The sequence below is a fragment of the Scyliorhinus torazame genome, chromosome 11 (genome assembly GCF_047496885.1).
Source record: "Scyliorhinus torazame isolate Kashiwa2021f chromosome 11, sScyTor2.1, whole genome shotgun sequence".
NCBI classification, from domain to species: Eukaryota; Metazoa; Chordata; class Chondrichthyes; order Carcharhiniformes; family Scyliorhinidae; genus Scyliorhinus; species Scyliorhinus torazame.
In genome coordinates, this window is record NC_092717.1 from 218125230 (window position 1) to 218150974 (window position 25745).

A 25745-nucleotide genomic window follows, 5' to 3' on the forward strand; every position below is an offset into this window, starting at 1 on the left:
GATGCACGGTTTCCAGACTCTGATGAATTTTGCCATTGCCATATGCCATTGCCACTGCTGTGAAGTGGGCTATTTCACTGCACCAACTTAAAATGTCATGTTATTCAACTTATCCAGGTTACCCATATTTATCCCTTCAATTATTTTTAGTGGGCAAAGGCAACACTAAGTCGTAAAGATCTTAAGCTCCCAAAATCACTCATCACAGGGGCTTGTTTAGCACAGTGGGCTAAACAGCTGGCTTGTAATTCTGAACAAGGCCAGCAGCGCAGGTTCAATTCCTGTACCGGCCTCCCCAAACAGGCGCCGGAATGTGGCGACTAGGGGTTTTTCACAGTAACTTCATTGAAGCCTACTTGTGACAATAAGTGATTATTATCATTATTATCAACCAGGCTAGCAGTTGTGGACAATTAATTGACCTCTATTCCAATTGGCCACAGTGGGGAAAGGAAGCAAACACCTTCGCTAAGGCTCAAACTCCTGCTGTGTAGTTTTGAGATGAATCCTGGATTGTTCTCAGTTGTGATGCCCTCCAAGATTGAGTCACTCACTGGTGGCTATTTTTGTCTGCCCCATTCATGCTCAAAATCAGGACGGTCAACAGGCAAAACCGCTTTTTAAACTTTCTCACCGTTGGAAGAGCAAAGTCCATCTGACCAAATTTTCAAGTCTAATTCAAGTTCCTGCCCAAAGCCGGCAGAAGCCTTACTTCAATATTTAAATTGTAGTACCCTACACAGTTTCCTCGTACAAATGATTGGATCATCTGCCACGCTAGCTCTGCTGAGTAATGCTTACTGGTACTTAGCCAGTTGCTATGGAATAGGCTAGGAATGGAATTGTTTGATTTTCCCTCATCCATTTTTATTGGAAGTGACTGACTCCCTGTCATATTCCTATTGTAACATGCCTGAGTTCAGAAATGCAAAATCATGGACTCAAACGTCGACCTGAGTTTTTGTCTCATGTTTTGGTTCTCCTACCTAATGCTTCTTTTTAATTTCCACTTGGCTATTTATTCATTATTCTTTTACAAATTTGTTTTGCACATACAGTTGTCTGTTCATAGATTAGGCATCTTGTCTAATAGGAAACAACTTATATTTATACAGTGTCAACGCCGGGAAAAGTCCAAGGCTCATCACAGGGGCACATGAGACAAATTTTATTACAAGCACACATAAGAAGGTGACCAAAAGCTTGGTTAAAAGGTAGATTTCAAACAGTGAGTTAAAAGAAGGGAGTGAGGTAGAGAGGAGGAGAGAATTAGGAAGGAAATTCTACAGCTTAGGGTCTCGACAGCTAGATACAGTTGCTAAGAGTGGAGTGATGAAAAATCAGGGTACACAAGCAGCCAGAATTGGAGGAACACCGAGATCTCAGATGGTTGCGATGCTTCAGGGAGGCTACAGAGATAAGGGGGAGTGAGATCGAAGAGGGACTTGAAAACCATAATGAAAATTTTAGATATTCATCTCAACAAGTAGTTTTCATTGGAAATTGTAATATTGGAAAGCAGTCCATCAGGGGGGAAACTCTCCGCTGGTTGGAATCATACCTGGCACAAAGGAAGATGGTTATGGTGGTTCGAGGTCAATCATCTCAGCTCCAGGACATCGCTGCAGGAGTTCTTCAGGATAGTGTCCCAGGCCCAACCATCTTCGGCTACTTCACCAATGACCTCCTTTCCATCATAAAGGTCAGAAGTGGGGATGATTGCAGATGACTGCACGATGTTCAGCACCATTCACAACACCTTAGATAATGAAGCAGTCCATGCCCAAATGCAGTAAGACCTGGACAATATCCAGGCTTGGGCTGACAATTGGCAATTCGTGCCACACAAGTGCCAGGCAATGACCGTCTCCTACAAGAGAGGATCTAACCACCACCCCTTGACATTCAATGGCATTACCATCGCTGAATCCCCCACAATCAACATCCTGGGGGGGTTACCATTGATCAGAAACTGAATTCGACTAGCCATATTAATACTGTGGCTACCAGTGCACGTCAAAGGCCAGGAATCCTACGGCGAGGAACTCACCTCCTGACTCCCCAAAGCCTGTCCACCATCTACAAGGCTCAAGTCAGGAGTGTAACGAAATACTCACCACTTGCCTGGATGAGTGTAGCTCCAACAACACTCAAGAAGCTCAACATCATCCAGCCCGCTTGCTTTCTCCCCCTTCCACAAACATTCAAGCCCTCCACTACCGACGAACAGTGGCAGCCGTGTGTACCATCTACAAGATACTCTGCAGTAACTCACCAAGGTTCCTTAGACAACACTTTCCAAATCCACGGCCACTACCATCTAGAAGGACAGGACCAGCAGATACCTGGGAATCCCATGACCTGGAGGTTCCCCTCCAAGTCACTCACCACCCCAACTTGGAAATATATCGACGTTCCTTCACTGTCGCTGGGGCAACATCTTGGAACTCCCTCCCTAGCAGCACAGTGGGTGTACCTACTGCAAGGGCTGCAGTAATTCAAGAAGGCAACTCACCACCACCTTCTGAAGGGCAACTAGGATGGGAAATAAATTCTGGCCGAACTAACGACGGCCACATTCTGTAAATGAATTTTTAAAATCTAAGCAGATCAGGGACTTAAAAAGCTCATTTGAAACATCTGTGTCGGTTGAAGATAGTGAAATTCTATTTATTTTTACTCTTCTGTGACTTAACCCAAAATTCTGAGTGGCATTACATGCCAGAACTGACAACACTTCAGCGGACAACATTTTGCTTCAATTATTTGAGGACAAGCAGAAAATCTGACGGATATGAATCGAGAAAAATGAAGGTGCGGTGGTCGAGTATAGTTCTCTAAAAGACTTCCAATTATTGTCACAGGTTTGGTTCCATTTCGCAAAGCATGGATTAAATAGATAATGTTACAGTGATGTGTGGATTTTGCACGTTCTCCCCGTGTCTGCGTGGGTTTCCTCCGAGTGCTTCGGTTTCCTCCCACAGTCCAAAGATGTGCAGGTTTGGTGAGTTGGCCATGCTAAATTTCCTCTTAGTGTCCAAAGTCTAGGTGGGGTTACAGGGATAGGGCGTGGGAGTGGGCCTCAGTAGGGTGCTCTTTTGGAGGGTCTGTGCAGAACCGATGGGCCGAATGGTCTCCTGCACTGTAGGGATTCTAGGCCCGGCTTCTAAATACTTGTGCCAATCCGCGCCCGTGCGACTTCTGCCTAAGAGGGGCGGAGAATTGCGGTGGGGGGAAGCGTGATATACCCAACCTGCTAATGGTACTTAAACTACAAATGACGGTTTTGCATGGATACGTCGGCATGGGCTGCAAACTTCAATAACACGACCAGCAAGGGAACAGAGCATGCTGATTTTTTCCATTGCCGCTATTCTCCACCCGTTTGCAATTCTCGCTACCAGCGTCCTGAAGTGGAGAATTGGAGCTCCAAAAATTATCAGTTTCACAGGTAATGACTTTGAAGTCTGACACTTTTGCTCTTAGTAGGACAGATGCAGGGAGGTTGTTTCCACTGGCGGGTGAAAGCAGAGCTAGGGGGCATCGCCTCAAAATAAAGGGAAATAGATTTAGGACTGAGCTTAGGAGGAACTTCTTCACCCAAAGGGTTGTGAATCTATGGAATTCCCTGCCCAGTGAAGCAGTTGAGGCTCCTTCATTAAATATTTTCAAGATAAAGATAGATAGTTTTTTGAAGAATAAAGGGATTAAGGGTTATGGTGTTCGGGCTGAAAGTGGAGCTGAGTCCACAAAAGATCAGCCATGATCTCATTGAATGGCGGAGCAGGCTCGAAGGGCCAGTTGGCCTACTCCTGCTCCTAGTTCTTATGTTCTTATTACAACTACATACTCCAGCCAATGAATATGGACAACAACAATTCAAGAAGGTGGCCCATCATGACCTTCAGGCTACTAGAATGTAATAAATCCTGGGTTTGACAGTGATGCCCAAGAATAAATTACAAAAAAGAAGGAAGTCATTCTGAAAACCCCTCTTGAGCTTAAAATCGTTGGCACCATCCATTTTTGGTCAACTTGATCTGCATCCAATATACTTGAACCTATTGAACTGCTAATGTGTAAAAGTATTTAGCGATGTCTTTTCGGTTATGCGACATACAGTTGCCAAGCTTCAAATTTTGCTTTTCCTTTTGCAACTTGCGCTAAAAGCAGCCCCAGTCACTTTATTGCAATAATAATCATTTGAATCTATCTTGCAGTTTTGATATTTTAAGTAATTAAAACTTAAAATAGCTAGGTAATTGGAATAACATTCTCTGCAATCAATATGTTAACAATTAAATGGTCCCCAAGTGAAGACATTAAATTAAGACGAGTATTTTGTACATGAATTTGATGGAAGAACATACTAACCTAATCACAAAGGGCAAACTTGTGCCCCTTTGTGTATTTTTCTTTTAGTACCAGCAAAAATATAATTTAAAAATTATTCACCTAATTATTGAGCCTGAAAGTCAGATTCTCTGAGCAACTGCTTCCTGAACCCAACTGGCCTTCACTTCTGCTTTGTACTGTTCAGAAGGCTGGCTGGGGGAAGAAATGGCAGCACGATTAACTACAACTTACAAAAGAATAAGCAAATTTGTAGTGATTACATAGCTCTGAAGTAGCGGTGCTGGTTAAATATCCTGTACCTTCCAGCTGTTATGCCTCTTGGAACATGTTTCAATTTTGCACTTCTTGTATTACCATGCCACAGTAGATTTATTATAATTCATCCATATGGCATTGCATATTTTCAAAAATTTTGAAACATCTGACTTGAAGGTTAGATTTGTTGTTATTACCACAAGTTGCAACATCTAAGTTGAAATTTCGAAAAATCTTTCCACTGTATAGAATGTGAACTGCCGGTGTTGACCTTACGACATAGGGGCAGAAATAGGCCTGCTCCACCATTCACTGAGATCATGACTTATCTGATGTGATAAACTTCAGCTCCACTTTCCCGCCTTATCCGCATAACCCTTACTGATTAAAAATCTGTCTATCTCAGTCTTGAACTCGACCCAGCCTCTACAGCCCTCAGTGGGAAAGAATTTCACAGATTCACTGCCCTCTGAGGAGAAATTCCTCTTCATTGGTGCTGTAAATGGGCAACTCCTTACTTTGAAATTATGCCTTCCAGTGTTAGACTCTCCCAGAAGGAGAGACACCTCTCAACGTCTGAGAATCCTATACGGCTCAATAAGGTTCATTCTTCTAAACTCCAATGAGTACAGACCCAACCTATTCAACCTCTCTTCATAAGAAAATGCCTCCATACGCAGAGTCAAAACTAATGAACCTTCTCTGGACTGGCTTGGTGTAGGAAGTCGCCGTTTTGAAATGTGAAGCAATTTCTGTTCAGTCGCCTTGTGCTGTCTGCTCTGTGTGTGGGTGTGTCTTAAACTCCCACGCCTTTCCTTGGTATCTTTTGGATGCACTTGATATCGCCCGCTTGATCCCATCCACTGACTACTAATGCGATTACAGCCCTAAACATGCATTTATTACCTGAAAAATGGGAGGTTCCACTGAGCATAAGCCTAAGCAACGGTTGACTTATACTTTGATTCAACTTACACTCTTAAGGTCTACTGTGAAGAAGTGAAACTACACTATTATTGAATGGAATTAAAAGGTAATGTAATGACATGCAATTGTGAATACATTAGATAGCAGAATTGATCATATAGCTTTTGTTCCACAAAAATAAGAGTTCCTATCTGGATTTTGATGTTGGTCTATTTTATATTACAGTATGCTTACCCTTCAAGCTACATGTCCACCACAGTTCGAGTTGCACAATTATATATGACTAGTCAAAGCCATGTGCCACAATCACATGTACTTTCTGACAATAATCATCTTTATTAGTGTCACAAGCAGGCTTACATTAACACTGCAATGAAGTTACTGTGAAAACCTTTACATATCAGTGCCATTCAAAATTTTCATTTTTCCCTGCTTGAGTGTACACCCTTATGGGTTATTCTGTATTTTATAGAGGTATGGTATGTAATACAAAATGACTCATAAGGGTGACCTCTCAGGCAATGAAACATGTTATGGTCAGGCATGTAAACCTTTTTCATGTCGTATGACTCCATAATATACCCCAATATGTTGACCTACAAGGCTTGGGTTGGCATGAGGTTATTCTGTTTAACTCTTAATCTCTCTCTACATCATGATCCAATGTCAGCAGAGTGATGCTTATTTTGTTTCAGTGAGTGAAGGCAAAACTGGAAATTTTATACAAATATCCTAGCAGCAAGTAATCGTACCTGTACCAGTGAAGCAGGGTATTGTTTTTAATTCCAGTGAAACAAGTGTGTCATTCAGTGAATAGAAAAAGGTGAATGAGCAAAGAATGAATGTGGAGTGGCACGGTGACATTGCTGCCCGGGGTCACTGCCCATGTGGAGTTGGCACATTCTTGCTGGGGGCGATTCTCCAATATGGAGCCCATGTGTTCACGCCGTCGCGTTTCACAACGGCGCAAACTGGGCCCGGGTATGACCGATTTTGGCCCCCACAGTGGTTCACGCCGCTCCAGCCTCCTTTCATGGCGCCAAATGGGCGCCGCGCCAACCTGCGCATACGCGGGGAACTTTAGCGCGCCGGCTCCAACTCAATATGGCGTCGGTGTTCAGGGGCCGGCCGCGCCAGAAAGTAGGTCCGGGGGGGGGGAGAGGCCAGCCTGCCAATCGGTGTGCCCCGATCACGGGCCAGACCCCATCAGAGGCCCCCCCCCCCCCGGTGAAGGAGACCCCCCAGGCCGCCCCCTGACCGTTCGCGCAGAGTTCCTGCCGGCAGCGACCAGGGGTGAACGGCGCCGGCGGTACTCTGTCGTATCGGCACAGCGCTTGCGCATCTGGACCTTGGAATTGGCGGCCCCGCCGATTCCAGTGGCCCGGTGTCGCGCCGGCGCAAATGCCGCTGATTCTCCGCACCTCGGAGAATCACGCGCCGGCATCGTTGCGCAGTTGCGGCGATTCTCCGGCCCTGCCTGGGGCTCGGAGAATCCCCCCCGCCCCCCCGTGTCTGCGTGGGCCTCACCCTCACAACCCAAAGATGTGCAGGCTAGGTGGATTTGCCACGTTAAATTGTCCCTTAATTGGGAAAAAAATAATTGGGTACTCTAAATTTATTTTTAAAAAGCAATGAATGAATAAGTTGCTATTCCATTTATGTACAAACAGGTTAGAAAATAAACCATAACATTAAATTGGAGAGATTTCAGACAAAACATGAGAATGTTACTTAGCTTAAATATTTTCAGAAGCAGTTTAACATAGAGCCTCAAAGGACATGATTTTCAACTTACATACAAACATATGAATTAGGAGCAGGATTTGGCCATTGAGCCCCTCAATCATGCTCCGCCATTTGATAAGATCATGTTTGTTCTGATTGCAGCCTCAGCTCTATTTTCCTGTTTACTCCAATAACCTTTGGGATCTATCTCACTCAACCTTAAAAATATTCAATGGCGGGTGGCACGGTGGCGCTGTTGTTAGCATTGCTGCCTCATGGCACCAAGGTCACAGGTTCGATCCCGGCCCTGGGTCACTGTCCTTGTGGAATTTGCTCATTCTCCCCGTGTCTGCATGGGTTTCACCCCCACAACCCAAAAGATGTGCAGGGTAGCTGGACTGGCCACACTAAATTGCCCCTTAATTGGAAAAAAAAAATTGGATACTCTTTAAAAAAAAAAAATGTTATTCAATGACCGTGCCTCCACTGCTCTCTGGGGCAGAGCATTCTTTGAATGTCCTTCCTGCCTTTCTTACAAGCGGAATTTCCCGATTTCACACCTCTTCTGGTAGATGCAAAAAGAAACATCGGAAATAGCTTGTTGGCCTGAATTTAGACATGCCATTGTGTAACAGAAGCTTGAATGATTGTACAGTACACAAAACTGTGTCTACAGTTTCTCATTCTGCCTTATTGGAGTTTTTGTTTGCATTGTGAGCTGCTGCAATTTCTTTTTTGCCTTCATTGGGAAGTCAAACTTTTGTCCAGTTTCCTTCTTTGTGGTCCTTTTCTGTGCAGTAAAGCCATTTAATTTTTACCAAGTGGTGGATTTTATTACTTATTTGTTATGGTCAAGTGATTTGATTTGCATGGTTTTTAAATAATGCTTTAGTTCAACAAAATAGCTTCTTGAGATGAAATTATGTACACAGCAGCTTTTAAATTGCACTCTAACAAGTTTGATGATGCATGATATTTTTAGACTGCCATTTTCTTCACAGCTTTTAACATCATTTTGTTAACTGCACATTGCATTATTGGTTTGCTTGCTGCATTTTTAATGATTGTTTTCCTTTTTTTTTCCCTTTTGGTAAATTTCTTTAAACTTCACATTGTGTTCACCACTAGCCATGGAGGGTAAGCAAATAATATGAGTATTTCTTTCTTTTTAATTTTTGTCTAACTTGTAATTATCATATCTGTTCCTTCAAGGTGACATGAAAAGGGCTGTATAATTGCAACATGTTTCTTTGAGAACAGTTAGACATTTAAATTGTTACAACAGGAGTGCACTATCCCACAGATTCAACGCTTGAATATATAAGGATTTAAAAAAGACTTTTTCGTAGACACATACAACACAAGGAAACCATTCAGTCCATCGCATATGCATTTGCTCTTAAAGAGGGCTGTCCAAGTAGCCTCATTCCTCTGCCCTTTCCCCCAAATCCTGGAAATTGCTTTATTTCAAATATATATCCAATTCCCTTTTGAAAGTTGCTATTAAATCTACTTCCACTGTCCTTTCCAGCAGTACATTCCAGCTGGTTGAAGGACAGGATGGGAAAGATTGATTTTGGTTCAATTAATTGCACACTTTTGGTTTCAGTAAAGCTTTCAAGTTTAAAATTGTTGTAATATGACATTATATGGTCGGTATAAAAATGTGTGCAATATCACCATTGAAATTCAAACAGCCATATTAGAATCCTAGATATCTGAAATTAATAGCCAAACGATAAGCAAATTATGTTAATTTGACAATTACTAATTGGGATTGTGACCTCAAGACTAAAATGAAATTGGTGATGAATACTGAACACATCAAAGCAGGAATTTCCGTTCGTTACTGCTGGTGCTCTTGAGCATTGGCGATTGTCATGTGACTCTTGATTTTGTGTTTCAATCACGAGAATGTAATACTACATCAGTCCATCTGAGAGTTATTTTTCAGGTGCCCAGTGAGGATAGAGAAACTTCAATCCATAGAATCCCTACAGTGCAGAAGGGGGTCATTTGGCCTGTCGAGTCTGCACCGACCCTCTGAAAGAGCACTCAACCTAGGCCCACTCCCCCGCCCTATCCCCTTAACCCCATGCTTTGATCATGGCCAATCCACCAAACCACATCTTTGGACTGTGGGAGGAAACCGGAGCACCCGGAGGAAAGGTACGAGGTCATGGGGAGAACGTATAAACTCCACACAGTCAGACAAGGCTGGAATTGAACCACTGGTGCTGTGTCTTGTTAGTTTGGGATTATTACAGCTTGATCTGCACAGCAATCATGGTTTTGGTTGCAGGAACTTTACATTCCTCCTAGATGGGGTGATTGATCATGGACCAAAATAATGGAGCAATAAAAAGACTCAGAACAAATTGTTATTTTGGTAATCAGCAAGGACAAGATTATTTGCCTTTACATCATGTGCACAATTCTATTGTGTATTATTAATCATGCTCCATATTTCCACTTGAAATAAAACATTGACTAAGTGCAAGTTATAACATTTTCAGGTGGTTATAACCTTGCCTTTTGACTAAACTTTGCACTCATTGACCCTCTTCTCATCAGATACATTGAAAGTAGGCATGTTTAGAACAATCATTGGTCTTTGTTTCTTTTATGTAGTTGTTGATCACTTCCATAAATTTAAAACGGTATTTTAGGAATGCAGAATATTTTGCTTTGGTGCAATCTTGTATTTTTCAGTCTCCACTGTCATAATATCCACTCATGTATATAATGAGGTGCAGACAGGCAGTGATTGACACACAGGATGACCAGTAAGCACACAGCACAGTGCAGCCAATCACCAGACAGGACACTACCACTATAAAGCCAGAAAGCACTAGGTTTCCCGCTCTCTCGGGAACCAGCCACTGAGACAGTCAGAGTCCACGAGCTAGCAAGTGCAAACACCATGTGGTAACTAGTAAGTCTGGTCAGCCTACTACAAGGTCTCCAGTCAGTTCAGTATAGTGTCGACCCACAGCTGAATATGTATATCAGTTCTATCATTGAATAAAACAGTGTTGGATCTTCTCCAGTGTTAGACGTCTGTTTCTAGCTTCCCTGCATCGGGTGCAGTCCACATCGAACCTACCTGCCTAACACTTTGCCAGAGTCCAGAGTGATACTGATCTTGACGGACCTACCTCGAGTGAATCAGCATTGACCAGCAAGCAGCCATCCGGTGAAATGTAATACATCCAGCCTCCTCCGCAGCTCCGCATTTCCGGCAACCTCGACGCCAATTGGAAAATCTTCAAGCAAAAGTTCCTCTTGTACATCGAGGCCTCCGACCTCGAAGCAGCATCGGATGCCAGGAAGATCGCGCTATTTCTCTCCACCGCGGGGGACCACGCCATCCACATCTACAACTCCCTTACGTTCGCTGACGGCGAAGACAAAACAAAATTCAAAACAGTCCTGCTGAAGTTTGACAGCCACTGCGACATTGAGGTGAATGAGAGCTTTGAACGGTACATTTTCCAGCAGAGGCTTCAGGGTAAGGATGAACCTTTTCAGTCCTTCGTCACCCATCTCCGCATCCTAGCGCAGTCATGTAACTATGACTCGACGGCTGATTCCATGATCCGGGATCAGATCATTTTCGGAGTCCACTCCGACTTCCTTCGGCAACAGCTCCTGAAAGTCAAAACAGTTGACCCTCTCTGTCGCTATCGAGACACCCGTTGTCCATGAGCATGCTAAGAATCGTTACTCCCACATCAGGGCGGCAGAAACTGCGAAGCTGGCCTCTCACGAGGCAGAACAGGTGCAGGCCCTTGCACAAATGCAGGATCTGAGCATCGAGGAGAGTGGCTGTTTCGCGCGTTTTTCACGGGTCCCTGCGCATGCGCGCCACGACCGAGTGGACGACGAGCCCGACAACCCAACTCGCAGGTGCGTACATCGACCGCACTGCGCATGCTCAATGGCGCACGGAACGCGCTAACGTCGGCGACATGACGTGTCCGAATTGTGGCTCTGCCCATTAAAAGCGGCAATAATCCGGCAAAAGGATGCCGGTGTCTACAGTGTGGCAAGCTTGGCCACTACGCAGCCCTTTGCAGATCTGCTCCACCGCTCAGCAGCCAGCGATCCCACCTGCGATGCAGAAGTGTCCTCTCAATACAACAAGGCATGCCAGATTCTGATCCCGACAGCCCAACAGACCCTGATGCTGAGTGCCTCAAGTCCCCATACCAGGTGGGCATCATAACTACACATGCGCTGCCTTCCACCACAACGGCGAAACGCCTCTCGATCCTCAGTGTGGATCCCGACGACGAGTGGTGTGCTGTCCTCACAGTTAACAAGGCTCGCATCCGATTTAAACTGGACATCGGCGCATCAGCGACCCTCATCTCAAAATCCAACCTCGACACCATCCGCGCTAGACCAAGCATTCATTCTTCCACCGGCCTGCCAGCTCCTTGACTACAATGGCAATGCCATAGCTGCCAGTGGCTCCTGTAAACTAGGGGTATCCAACAAAGCGATCAAGGCAACTGCGGTTTGAAATCGTCGGGCCTGACAGAGCGTCCCTGCTCGGTGCTCGAGCCTGCAAGCTCCTGAACCTGGTTCAGCGAGTCCACACCATGTCATCATCACCGGCGACGGCCTCGCTTGATGGAAACTTGCAAGCCGACATAGATGACATTATCACGCAGTACCAGAGCGTATTCGATGGAATGGGCACGCTCCCATACCGATATAAAATCCTGCTCAAGACGAACGCCACCCCTGTAATTCATGCACCACGCCGGGTGCCGGCACTCCTCAAGGATCGTCTGAAGAAGCAATTACAGGACCTCCAAGACCAGGGCATCATATCGAAGGTCACAGAGCCAACAGACTGGGTCAACTCCATGGTCTGCGTAAAGAAGCCATCAGGGGAGCTTCGCATTTGCATTGACCCTAAGGATCTAAACCGCAACATCATGCGGGAGCATTACCCGGTACCAAAACGTGAAGAGTTGACCAGTGAGATGGCTCATGCCAAATTATTTACTAAGCTGGACTCCTCCAAGGGTTTTTGGCAAATACAGCTGGACGCGTCCAGTCGCAAGCTGTGCACATTCAACACCCCGTTCGGTCGCTACTGCTACAACCGGATGCCTTTTGGGATCATATCTGCCTCCGAAGTATTTCACCGCACCATGGAGCAGATGATGGAGGGCATCGAGGGGGTGCGAGTATACGTTAACGACGTAATTATCTGGTCCACATCGCCCCAGGAACACATCGCTCGCCTCAAGAAGGTATTCCTTGAATTCATGAACATGGTCTCCAGCTCAACAGGGCCAAGTGCTCATTTGGTCAATCGGATATTAAGTTCCTGGGTGACCACATCTTGCAGCAGGGCATGCGTCCAGATGCCGACAAGATCTCTGCGATCAACGCCATGAAGACCCTCCCGGAGGACAAGAAGGCGGTCCTCCGTTTCCTCAGGATGGTCAACTTCCTCGGGAAATTCATTCCCAATATGGCATCCCACACCACGGCCCTCCGCCATCTCGTCAAGAAGTTGACAGAATTCCAGTGGCTGCCCACGCATGAAGAGGAGTGGCGTGAGCTGAAAGCAAAGTTCACCACAGCCCCAGTTCTAGCGTTTTTCGACCCAACCAAGGAAACCAAGATATCGACTGATGCAAGCCAGGACGGCATTGGGACGGTGCTCCTTCAGCGAGATGACTCTTCATCCTGGGCTCCAGTGGCATATGCCTCCAGGGCATGACACCCATTGAGCAACGGTATCCTCAGATTGAGAAGGAGTGTCTGGGCCTCCTGACCGGATAGTCAAGTTTCACGACTACGTTTACGGCCTGCCAAAATTCAAGGGAGAAACGGACCACAGGCCTCTCGTCCGTATAATCCAGAATGATTTAAATGACATGACACCTCGGTTACAGTGAATTCCTCTTAAGCTACGCCGCTACGACTTCAAACTTGTCTACACGCCAGGCAAAGAGCTGATCGTTGCAGATGCCCGAGCCAGGTCCATTACCACACCGTGTGAACAAAGTGACTTCATCTGCCACATAGAAGCGCAAGTGCAGTTGTATGCCACCAGCCTTCCGGCCTCTGACGAACGGGTGGTCCAAATTCGTGAGGAGACGGCCAAGGATCCTCTGCTGCAGCGTGTGATGCAGCACCTTACCAATGGCTGGCAGAAGGGACAATGTCCCCAGTTCTATAACGTAAAAGACGACCTGCGGTATTGGAGGGAATCCTTCTGAAACTTGACAGGATCGTAATTCCTCAGAGCATGAGGGCTATGGTGCTGGGCCAACTCCATGAGGGTCACCTTGGGGTCGGGAAATGCCGACGCAGAGCTCGGGAGGCGGTCTATTGGCTGGGCATCAGCCAGGACATTGCCGACACAGTCCTCAACTGCCCTACCTGTCAGAAGTTTCAACCAGCTCAACCCAAGGAAACGCTGCAACAGCACGAGATCGTGACCTCTCCGTGGTCCAAAGTAGGTGTAGACCTTTTCCACGCCAAGGGGCGTGACTACGTACTCCTGGTCGACTACCTCTCCAGTTACCCAGAAGTGGTGAAACTGTCCGACCTCACGTCGAAGGCAGTAATCAAAGCCTGCAAAGAAACGTTCGCCAGGCATGGGATTCCGCTCACGGTAATGAGCGACAACGGTCCTTGCTTTTACAGCCAGGAATGGTCTGATTTTGCACAATCCTACAACTTGCGTCACATAACCTCCAGTCCCCGCTACCCGCAGTCAAACGGGAAGGCCGAGAAAGGGGTCCATATTGTATAGCGGTTGCTGTGCAAAGCTGCAGACTCGGGCTCCGACTTCAACCTGGCGATGCTGGCATACAGGGCAACCCCACTGTCCACTGGGTTGTCTCCAGCGCAGATGCTCACGAATCGCACTCTGAGGACCACAGTTCCAGCCATCCATGTTCCAGACCTTGACCACCTCACGGTCTTACAGAAAATGCGTCAGTCACGGGGCCAACATAAGACCACCTACGATGCTCATGCCACGGATCTACCCGAGCTGTCCCCAACTGATCATGTTCGTGTCCAGTTGCCTGAAGGCGGCTGGTCAGCCACAGCTGTTGTGATCAAACAAGTGGCCCCAAGATCGTTCCTTGTCCGCATGGCTGATGGCTCCCTGCTACGGCGCAACAGACGGGCACTGCGGAGAGTTCCATGCCCGCTACCTGACCGACGTGCCCCGCCGCCTACGATGCTTCCTCCGGACGTACCCTGCCACGAGGCCACCTATCTACCAGCAATCCTGCTGGCCCATGCGACCACTGCGATGGCAGCGATCCCGCCTATCCACGTGCAGGCGGCTCCTGATCCACCTCTGCGGCGATCGACAAGAATTCAGCGCCCACCACAAAGACTGAATCTGTAGACTGAACTTTTGTACATTTTGTGACTTCATCGATTTAACCTCTGTAAATATTGTTTCATTTGCCATGTATCTGCACCAACACCTTCCTATGTATATACGTTCATTTAGACACCTTTTGTATATGGTCAGGCATAAATATATATATATACGCACGCACACCTTAGTATTTATTTGACTAAAACAAAAAGGGGAGATGTCATAATATCCACTCATGTATATAATGTGATGCAGACCGGCAGTGATTGACACACAGGATGACCAGTAAGCACACAACACAGTGCAGCCAATCACCAGACAAGACACTCCCACTATAAAGCCAGAGGGCACTAGGTTTCCTGCTCTCTCGGGACCCAGCCACTGAGACAGACAGAGTCCACGAGCTAGCAAGTGCAAACACCATGTGGTAACTAGTAAGTCTGGTCAGGCTATTACAAGGTCTCCAGTCAGTTCAGTATAGTGTCAACCCACAGCTGAATATGTATATCAGTTCTATTGTTGAATAAAACAGTGTTGGATCTTCTCCAGTGTAGGACGTCTGTTTCTAGCTTCCCTGCATCGAGTGCAGTCCATATCGAACCTACCTGACTAACACATCATCCACCTCATCCATGTCTCTTGGAATGGTTAGATATTTCTGAAGTAGAAAGTATAATTAACCAATTAAATTGTCTGTTTCATAACTGAAGCAGCTCAAAGATCATTCGCTTGTCTCCTTGGCATTTTTGTTCAAGCTTTACGTGTACCACAAAGGACTGGTCAAAGAGAGAGACCAAGACAAAGTAAATTGACCAAAAAATAAATACATTTGGGATTTTCACCAAATTTGACTCATAATTTCCTTTCTTCTTGCTATAGGTTCAAAAACAGACCTGCTCTGAACAGCCAAATTCTGACTCTTTTTTCCTGTACTTGAATACTACATTGTTACAGTAACTGCCTTGTCCCTCATAGGTGAACTGAAAACTATACCAGCAGATTAGGATGTAGTTATGAACAGTGACATTGCAATTTCGAGTTTTGTTTTCTCTTTTTTTTTAATTTAGAGTACCCAATTCATTTCTTCCAATTAAGGGGCAGTTTAGCCTGGCCAATCCACCTACCCTGCACATCTTTGGGTTGTGCGGGCAAAACCCACGCAAACACGCGGAGAATGTGCAAACTCCACACGGATAGTGACCCAGAGCCGGGATCAAACCTGGGACCTCAATGCCATGAGGCAGCAGTGTTAACCACTGCGCCACTGTGCTGCCCACGCAATCTCAAGTTAATGTATCATTGCATTTTAACTCAAAGTCCCAAAGAATCCCTACAATGCAGAAGGAGGCCATTCAGCCCATTGAGTTTGCACCAACTCTCTGAAAGAATTCCCAACCTAGACTCACTCTCCTGCGCTATCCCTGTAACCCCACCTAAACTGCACATCTTTTGACACTAAAGGGCAATTTAGCATGGCCAATCCACCTAACCTGCACACCTTTGGATTTGGGAAGATACCAGAGGAAACCCACGCAGACATCGGGAAAATATACAAACTCCATATAGACAGTGCCCAAGATGGGAATCAAACCCAGGTCCCTGGTGCTGTGAGGCAGCAGTGCTAACCACTAAGTATAAGTGAGTGACTTCCTCCCCAACACACCTTTTAAAAAAATTGTTATGGCTGTAACTTGATTCATCTAAGGCTATAACTTTTCAGCATATCAACAGTGTTCACATACATGTGATCATAGCACAACTGTATACTTTTTTTGAAGACTATAAAAGGCAAAGCAATTTCATATTGCCTTAAGTAGACAGCTTCTCAGGTATTGTGTATTTCCTTATCATGTGTTTGTGCAACTTTTTAAAATAATCTCCACAAAGCGTCTTTTATTATTTAATCTCCAAACCCAAAGGGAATTTGCAGCAGCACTCTGTCACCACAGGACAAACATGTCTGATGTAACTCATAATTCCAAAATACCCAGAAGATTCTATGCTCCATAATAACTTGTAGAATATAACTTTACCAAATATTGTGCAAATATATCTCGCCACAAGTGAAATAAACAGGGAAATTGAACTATTAATGAAAAGTTAAGAGATTAATTTTGGCATTATTTTCACAGAAAAAGAATACTCCCTTTTCTCGTCACCTTCTAATCTGACAACTAAACAATAATTTGTGTATATAACAACACATATTCAACTTAATCACTTGTGTGGTCGTAATCACCTTTTACTAATCTGTTTTAAATTGATTTTAAATCACTTACATGGTAAACTACTATTATAAATGTTCTGTGGCCTTGTTTTGATGAATTGATGGTAGAATCTTTTTTTTTAATGTATTTTATGACAAACATGTATCAAAACAAGTTACAGCAAATAAACACCCCGGGAAACATACTTCCCAGCAATCAACTATACAGTCTGTCCAAGCTTTTTCCCTTTTTCAAACCCCTCCCAATGCGACGAATAGCTTATTGAACACAGTCAATAACATCCCCCACCTAGAGAATCATAGCATTTACAGTGCAGACTGAGGCCATTCAACTCATCGAGGCTGCACCGGCCCTTAGAAAGGGCACCCTACCTAAGCCCACACCTCCACCCTATCCCAGTAACCCCACCTTTTTGGACACTAAGGGCAATTAGCATGGCCAATCCACCTAACCTGCACATCTTTGGGCTGTGGGAGAAACCGGAGCACCCGGAGGAAACCCACGCAGACCCGGGGAGAATGTGCAGACTCCTCACAGGCAGTGACCCAAGCTGAGAATCGAACCTGGGTCCCTGGAGCTGTGAAGCAACTGTATTAACCACTGTGCTACCGTGCCGCCCTTTTTTTCAAGCCCCTCTGCAGAGCCCCTTAACTCATACTTTATCAGGAAGTCGTACAGGTCACCCAACCAAGCCGCTACCCCCAGTGGCGATGCCAGTAAAATTCGCTGCCGTGCAATCAGAGAGGCGAAGGCCACAACATCGGCCTTCCTCCTCTCCATGAGCTACAGCTTCTCTGAAACCCCAAATATCACCACCAAAGGGTCCGGGTCTACCTCCTCCTCCACTACCCTGGCTAAGACCATGAACACTCCCGCACAGAATCTTCCCAATTTTTCACAACCCCAAAAAATGTGCACTTGATTCGCTGGCCCCTACCCACACCTCTCGCACTCGTCTGCTGCCACCTGAAAGAACCCACTCATTCTCGCCCGAGTCATATGCACCCTGTACACCACCTTAAACTGAATCATGCTCATTCTTGCACAAGCGGAGGTCCCGTTTACCCTACATAGGGCCTCACTCCATACTCCCCAATTGATCTCCTCTCCCAACTCCCCTTCCCATTTCTCCTTGATCCCACCCGCTCGCCTCTCTGCTCCCCCAGCCACTTGTATATATCCCCAATTCTTCCCTCCCCTTTCACATCCGCAAGCAGCAGTCGCTCCAGCAGGGTGTATCCCGGCAACCTAGGAGACCCGCTCCAGACCCGCTCCAGACCTTCCGCGCAAAGTCCCTAACCTGCAGATACCTCATTGCTGGTAGAATCTGTTATTTAAATGAGATTCCATATGCAGCGGACTAAAATGCAACTAAGGAATGAATAAAGCATGGGGGCTCAGTAGGTATTTTGCAAGGTTTTTTTTGGTCTGCTACAGAGCTCAGGATGGTTGATTTGAACATTTGCTTAGTTATGTATAATGAAATAAACTGTTCCACTTTTACTTAACCAGTTTGTATAGAAGAGTCGTATCAAAGTGAATTCATCATTTGAGACTACTTGCTGTGCATAAGCACACAGTTATGAGTTTTCTCCAGACTTATGGTGGGACAGAGGCTTCTTCATTTTATTAAATTTGTCTGTTTATATTTTGTTCTTGCTTAACCTTTCTTACTGATTTGTCTCCCTATTTACATTAATTGAAGCTAAAGACCTTTCCTTTACATGTCTGTTCTGCATAGAAAAATTCTAAATTGTCAACCAATCTATCTACCTACGAGAGAATTCACACGTCTCCAATAAGGACGTAGTGTTCTAGTACAGATCATAATAAACATTATCAGTCAGTGAGAAAGTGGGTGGAGCAGTAAATTAAAATGCAACATTTTCCCAACTTCTGTTTAAGTTCAGTCCAACCCAGAGATGAAGGTGATGTTGAGGTTGTGAGAGTCTTCTTGAAAAGCAATTTGGCTGACTGTTTTGTTGCAAATTCAGCAGAAAAATGCCCATATTTTTAGAACTCAGTGGTACTAAATTTCTGGCTTTACTCAGTGTGGCATTAAGAATAGCTGCTTGGGAAATTTAAGAATTAGTCTGGTCACTGCATGGAGATTGAAGTTGAAGCAAACTGCTGGCACAGAGTATAGGGGATCTCTTCTCTACAACTAACTCTGATGCCCTCAATTCAAGAATGGTTATTGCTCCTGGCACTTGGTGCTAAACGTTATAAGAGGATTCGATTTTCCAGCTTACATTTATTTTTAAAAAAAATAAATTTAGAGTACCCAATTATTTTTTCCCAATTAAGGGGCAATTTAGCGAGGCCAGTCCACCTAACCTGCACATCTTTGGGTTGTGGGGGTGAAACCCACGCAGACACAGGGAGAATGTGCAAACTCCACAAAGACAGTGACCCGGGGCCATACATTTATGAGCAGAAAACCCCACCAACGAGGTTAATTATTTATTCTTTTAAATCAAGTTTTTACATTATTTTGATGGAATACTCTTCTACACTCTTATACATGGTCTATAGCCAAATTTGCAGATGACACTAAAATAGGAGGGACAACACTTGGAACACTGTGTACAGTTTTGGTACCTTATTTGAGGAGGGATGTAATTGCTTTCGAGGTAGTTCAAAGGAGGTTCGCTATATTGATTCGAGGGATGAGGGATTTGCCTTATGAAGAGACATTGAGCAGTTTGGGCCTATACTCTCTCGAGTTTAGACGAATGAAAGGATATCTAATTGAGGTATCTAAGATGATAAATGGTATTGACAAAGTAGAACTTGAGGGGATGCTCCCTTTTGAGGGGCAATCTATAACGAGAGGCAATATGAGGTACCCTCAATAATGATGCTTCGAGATTAAACTGTAAAGAAGGCTTTATTAGGCTAATAACTATGCTACAGATTTGGACGAGAGCTGACTGCTATACAGACCATGAGGCAGGCCTTTATGTATGGCTCCCAGATGGGCGGAGCCAGAGGCGGAGTCCCCAGGGTTCCAAGCCTGGTCTTAAAGGGGACATCACCTTACATGATGATAAGGCAGTAACCGTTCTTCACATTCACCCCCTGTTTAAAAAGGAGTCCGGCGGGGGTGAAGTGCCATCATAGGTCCATCCGTCTCGGCGGCCGGATCGTCCTCCTCGATCTCCTCAGTTCGGGCGGTGGTGCGGCGGGCACGGACGTCCCGGTTGAGGGCACATCCGGGAGCACAGCGGTCGGAGCTTCGGTCCGGGTCGGGGCAGAGGAACTAGGCAGGGCCGGGGGTAGCGGAGCCGGCGCCGGCGGGGTGTGTAAAGGGGGGGCGCAAGGGGGGGCGCACGGTAGGAGCTCACCAACGGGTGGTAGGGCCGGAAGGGGGTGTGTTGTAGGGGGCGACGGGTCCTGCAGGGGAGCAGCGCGGGAAGGGGCGTCTGTGGTGGAGGATCCAGCGGGCGCCAGATCCCGGAGGGAAACCGTATCTTGCCTGCCGTCGGAGTACTCCACGTAGGCGTAACTGGGGTTGGCGTGGAGCAGTCTGACCTTTTCAACTAATGGGTCCGTTTTATGGCTCCTCGCGTGCCTCCGGAGAAGAACAGGTCCCGGAGCCGTCAGCCGAGGTGGAAGCGAGACCACGGAGGTAGACTTCCTGGGGAAGAGAAACAATCGCTCATGAGGGGTCTCATTTGTGGCCATGCAGAGGAGTGGCCTAATGGAGTGTAGGGCATCGGGTAGGACCTCCTGCCAGCGGGTGGTTGGGAGATTTCTCGACCGCAGGGCCAGAAGGACAGCCTTCCACACGGTCGCGTTCTCCCTCTCCACCTGCCCGTTTCCCCGTGGGTTATAGCTGGTCGTTCTGCTCGAGGCGATGCCTTTGCTGAGCAGATACTGACGCAGTTCATTGCTCATGAACGATGTACCCCGGTCGCTGTGGATATAAGCAGGGAAACTGAACAGGGTGAAGATGCTGTGCAGTGCCTTAATCACCGTGGCTGAGGTCATGTCGGTGCAGGGAATGGCGAATGGGAAACGGGAGAACTCATCGATCACGGTGAGGAAATAGGCATAACGGTTGGTGGACGGGAGGGGCCCCTTGAAGTCCACGCTCAGTCGCTCAAAGGGGCCCGAGGCCTTCACGAGCCGAACCTTGTCTGGCCGATAGAAGTGCGGTTTACACTCCGCACAGACCTGGCAGGCCCTGACCATGGCCTTGACCTCCTTGGCTGAGTAAGGTAGGTTGCGGGACTTGATGAAATGGATGAGCCGGGTAACCCCCGGGTGGCAGAGGTCATTGTGGATGGCTTGCAGGCGGTCCTCCTGCACGTTGGCGCATGTGCCACGGGACAGGGCATCTGGGGGCTCGTTGAGCTCCCCTGGACGATACTTGATATCGTACGAGTAGGTGGAGAGTTCGATCCTCCACCTCAAAATTTTATCGTTTTTTATTTTGCCCCGTTGCGTGTTAACGAACATATAGGAAACCGACTGTTGGTCGGTGACGAGGGTAAACCTCCTACCGGCGAGGTAGTGTCTCCAGCACAGCACAGCCTCCACAATGGCTTGTGCCTCCTTTTCGACTGCAGAGTGTCGAATCCCGGAGGCGGTGAGGGTTCGGGAGAAGAACACTACTGGTCTGCCTCCTTGATTGAGGGTAGCAGCCAGGGCGATGTCTGATGCATCGCTCTCTACCTGGAAAGGGATGGTTTCGTCCACCGCGTGCATGGCGGCCTTGATGATGTCGGCCTTGATGCGGTTGAAGGCCAATTGAGCCTCAGCCGAGAGGGGAAAAGTGGTGGTCTTTAGGAGTGGGCGGGCTTTGTCCGCATACTTGGGGACCCACTGGGCGTAATAGGAGAAAAGCCCCAAGCACCGTTTGAGGGCCTTGAGGCTGCGGGGGAGAGGGAGTTCCTTAAGGGGGCGCATGCGGTCGGGGTCGGAACCTAGGACCCCGTCTTCCACGACATAGCCGAAGATGGCCAGCCGGGTGGTGTGGAAAACGCATTTGCCCTCGTTATAGGTCAGGTTAAGGGCTCGGGCGGCCTGGAGGAACTTTTTGAGGTTAGCGTCATGGTCCTGCTGATCATGGCCGCAGATGGTGACATTGTCCAGGTACGGGTATGTAGCCCGCAAACCGTACTGGTCCACCATTTGGTCCATCGCCCTTTGAAAGACGGAGACCCCATTTGTGACACCAAAGGGGACCCTGAGGAAGTGGAAGAGCCGGCCGGCTGCTTCGAAGGCAGTATAGAGGCGTCTTTTGGTCGGATGGGGAGCTGGTGGTAGGCAGATTTGAGGTCGACCGTGGAAAAGACTCGGTATTGGGCGATCCAATTTACCATTTCCGCGATGCGAGGAAGGGGGTACGCATCAAGCTGCGTGAATCAGTTTATGGTCTGGCTATAATCCACGACCATCCGTTTCTTCTCCCCGGACCGGACTACCACCACTTGCGCTTTCCAAGGGCTGTTGCTAGCCTCGATGACCCCCTCTCCCAGTAAACGCTGGACCTCTGACTTGATAAAAGCCATATCTTGGGCACTGTAGCGCCGGCTCCTGGTGGCGACGGGCTTACAGTCGGGAGTGAGGTTAGCGAATAGCGAGGGGGGTGCGACTTTCAGCGTCGCAAGGCAGCACACCGTGAGGGGGGGCAAGGGTCCGCCGAACTTCAGTGTCAGGCTTCGGTGGCTGCACTGGAAATCCAGTCCGAGCAGCAGGGGGGCACAGAGGTGAGGGAGGATATAAAATTTGAAACGGGTGTATTTGGCACCCTGGATCGAGAGATCCGCAATACAGTACCCCGTGATTTGTACCGAGTGGGACCCAGATGCGAGGGCTATGGTTTGGGATGTGGGATGGGTGCGTAGGGAGCAGCGCCTTACCGTTTCAGGATGGATAAAGCTCTCCGTGCTCCCGGAGTCGAAGAGGCATGCAGTGTCGTGTCCGTTGACCTGGACCTGCATCATGGAGTTCTGCAGGTGTTTTGGCCGAGTTTGATCGAGGGTGATCACACCCAGTCGCGGGTAGTCGGAGTCGTAAAATGGCCGCTGCCGTTGGTCGCACGTGTCGGGTCGAGAAGATGGCCGCCGACCAGATGGCCGCTCCCATGATTCGCACGAGGCTGATGACGCGTCAGAAGAGGACGTGTCGGGTCGGTGCGCAGCAGCATTGCGAGGCCTGCGGGCCTGAGAGCCTGATTTTCGGGCCGGCTGTTCTTTGTTTTTCTGGCCCCTGGGTCTGGCCAGGCAGACCCTCGCAAAGTGCCCTTTCTTCCCGCAGTCGCTGCAGATCGCGGAGCGGGCTGGGCAGCGTGGGCGTGGGTGCTGGCCCTGCCCGCAGAAGTAGCAAGGTGTGCCCCCATGGTGAGCGGGTCGCCGCGTGGCGCAGGCCTGTAATACGGGCGAGTCTGAGGAAGTCCGGGGGGGGCTGGCAGAGTCCGCGGGGTACGTACCCAAGTTATGTCGGGCCACCTCCAGCGAGGAGGCGAGCGTTAGCGTCTCCTGGAGGTCTTTTGCCCCGTTTTCGAGCAGTCGCTGCCGGATGTAGGTCGAGCGGATGCCGGACACGAAAGAATCTCTGATGTGCAGGTTCATATGGACTTCCCCTGTCACATCCTGATGGTCACAGTCCCTGGCCAGCGCGGTGAGTTTCTCAACAAACTCGTCGAGCGATTTCCCCCGAGCGCTGCCGGCAGTTAGAGAGCAGATGCCGGGCGTGCACCTCATTGACGGGTTTGACAAACCGCTTGCGGAGCAACTCAATCGCTTCCTCATAAATCGTCGCCTTTTTGAGCGTGGCGGAGATTCTGTGACTCACCCGGGCGTGGAGTAGACGCAGCTTGCGTGGCCCCAGGATGGGAGTCTCTGCGGAGTCCAGGTAGGCCTCGAAGCACCGCAGCCAGTATTTAAAAATTTCCTTTGCCTCCGGCGTTCGTGCTTCCAGATTGAGCTTCTCTGGTTTTAGGCCTGCGTCCATCCTGAATCTAGTTTAGCCTAATAAATTGAGGTACCCTCAATAATGATGCTTAGAGATTAAACTGTAAAGAAGGCTTTATTAGGCTAATAACTATGCTACAGATTTGGACGAGAGCTGACTGCTATACAGACCATGAGGCAGGCCTTTATGTATGGCTCCCAGATGGGTGGAGCCAGAGGCGGAGTCCCCAGGGTTCCAAGCCTGGTCTTAAAGGGGACATCACCTTACATGATGATAAGGCAGTAACCGTTCATCACACAATACTTTTAGGATCAGGGTAGATTTAAAGCAGATTTAAAACAGATAGAAGAAACTGCTTCTCTCAAAGGGTGGTGAATCTGTGGAATTCACTACCCCAGGGTGCGGTGGATGCTGGGACATTGATAAATTTCAGGAGATGGACAGATTGTTAATTAGTAATGGGTTTGCACATTCTCCCCAAGTCTGCGTGGGTTTCACCCCCGCAACCCAAAGATATGCAGGTTAGATGGATTGGGCAAGCTAAATTGCCCCTTAATCGGAAAAAAGGTAATTAGGTACTCTAAATATATAAAAATAAATTAGTAATGGGTTGAAGGGTGATGGAGAACAGGCAGGAAAGTGGAGTTAAGGCTGAGAAGAATTCAGCCATGATCGTATTGAATAGTGGCGAGAGGCTGAATTGCCTACTCCTACTTCTGAGTAATTCATTATTTTTCACAAAACTAAAAAGTCACCCTTTTTGTCAGCTTACCTGAGACTTTCCCTAATGCTCAATATGTTAAGTTCCAGGGTTAAATTTTTTAAATCGATAAGTTAGAAAGTTAATGTTATTTAAGCCTACAAATTGCAAGAATTCCCATTTATTTAAAAAGTCACTTTCCTAGTTTTGGTTCAGTTTTGGTGAAACTGTTAAAAGTATTTTTTTGTTTCAATTCAACGATGTAAAATGTTTTATGTAAAATGTACCAAAATAATATGGAACTGATTTCTGTAACAACCCTGATTTTTAGCTTACAATGAATCTACAAGTAGCGTGCATTTGGTTTAACTTCGAAACATTGATGCACTTTGTCAAATGAATGGATACTGTATTTTGAGAATAATAGATTCTTGAGAGTGATGATTATAATCTCATTGAGAGGATACGGTGCTGTTGGTTATGTGAGCAATGCTGAAGAGGTATGCATGATCAAATAAACCCCATAGTTAACTTGCAGCCTTGAAACTGTGTTCCTGTTATTAGTTTTGTTTGGAGGGCAGCCTTTGTAGTTTTGTGGTGTCTGTGCCCCATCATGCTTTGTTACAAAGGCTAACTGACATCTCCTTGATGTGTGAAAATGTTCACACTAGAGGCTACACATTGTGACATTGTTACGAAATGAAATGCAGTCAGCAGCTTAGAATTCTTTTGTCACCGCGGTATATGCTATGAATCAATAATATTCTTTGATTCTCATGAAGCTGAGGAGATTTATATAGCTGACAACCAGTGATGATATGGTGTAAATTGAAGAAGTGGAGTATACTATGATGCTAACCAGCTTGATTCTTGTAATCCAGATTCAACCACAAGAAATAAGCCCTCCACCCACCGCTAACCTGGACCGTTCCAACGATAAAGTGTATGAAAATGTAACTGGATTGGTGAAGGCAGTTATAGAAATGTCTAGTAAAATCCAACCAGCACCTCCAGAGGAATACATACCAATGGTTAAGGTGAGAGGTGCTTTTAAATGTGATACTGTGGATACCTTCACACTTGCAGTCAGCGCTATGTCTTTGGAAAAAAAGTATGAACAAGCATGATTGATGAGCACAAAACAATTTGACACTGCCCTTTCACCTCTGGAATCAAATCAAACACAGACTGGTGGTTGGAAGCCATCTGTTAACTGTAAGGGTCCTATGTGAAATAGATTTGGACATTCCCAAATGAG

General features: G+C 46.9%; 1 protein-coding gene across 8 annotated transcripts in view; it reads left to right on the top strand.

Moving 5' to 3' along the window:
• Nucleotides 1-25745, top strand: part of LOC140385791 (focal adhesion kinase 1) — a 904772-nt gene that overhangs the window by 856466 nt on the left and 22561 nt on the right. For all 8 annotated transcript variants that reach the window (XM_072468319.1, XM_072468317.1, XM_072468318.1 and 5 more), the window contains one exon: nucleotides 25369-25524. In XM_072468319.1, the coding sequence (XP_072324420.1) occupies nucleotides 25369-25524 (156 nt within the window). The remainder of the gene's footprint in view (nucleotides 1-25368; nucleotides 25525-25745) is intronic.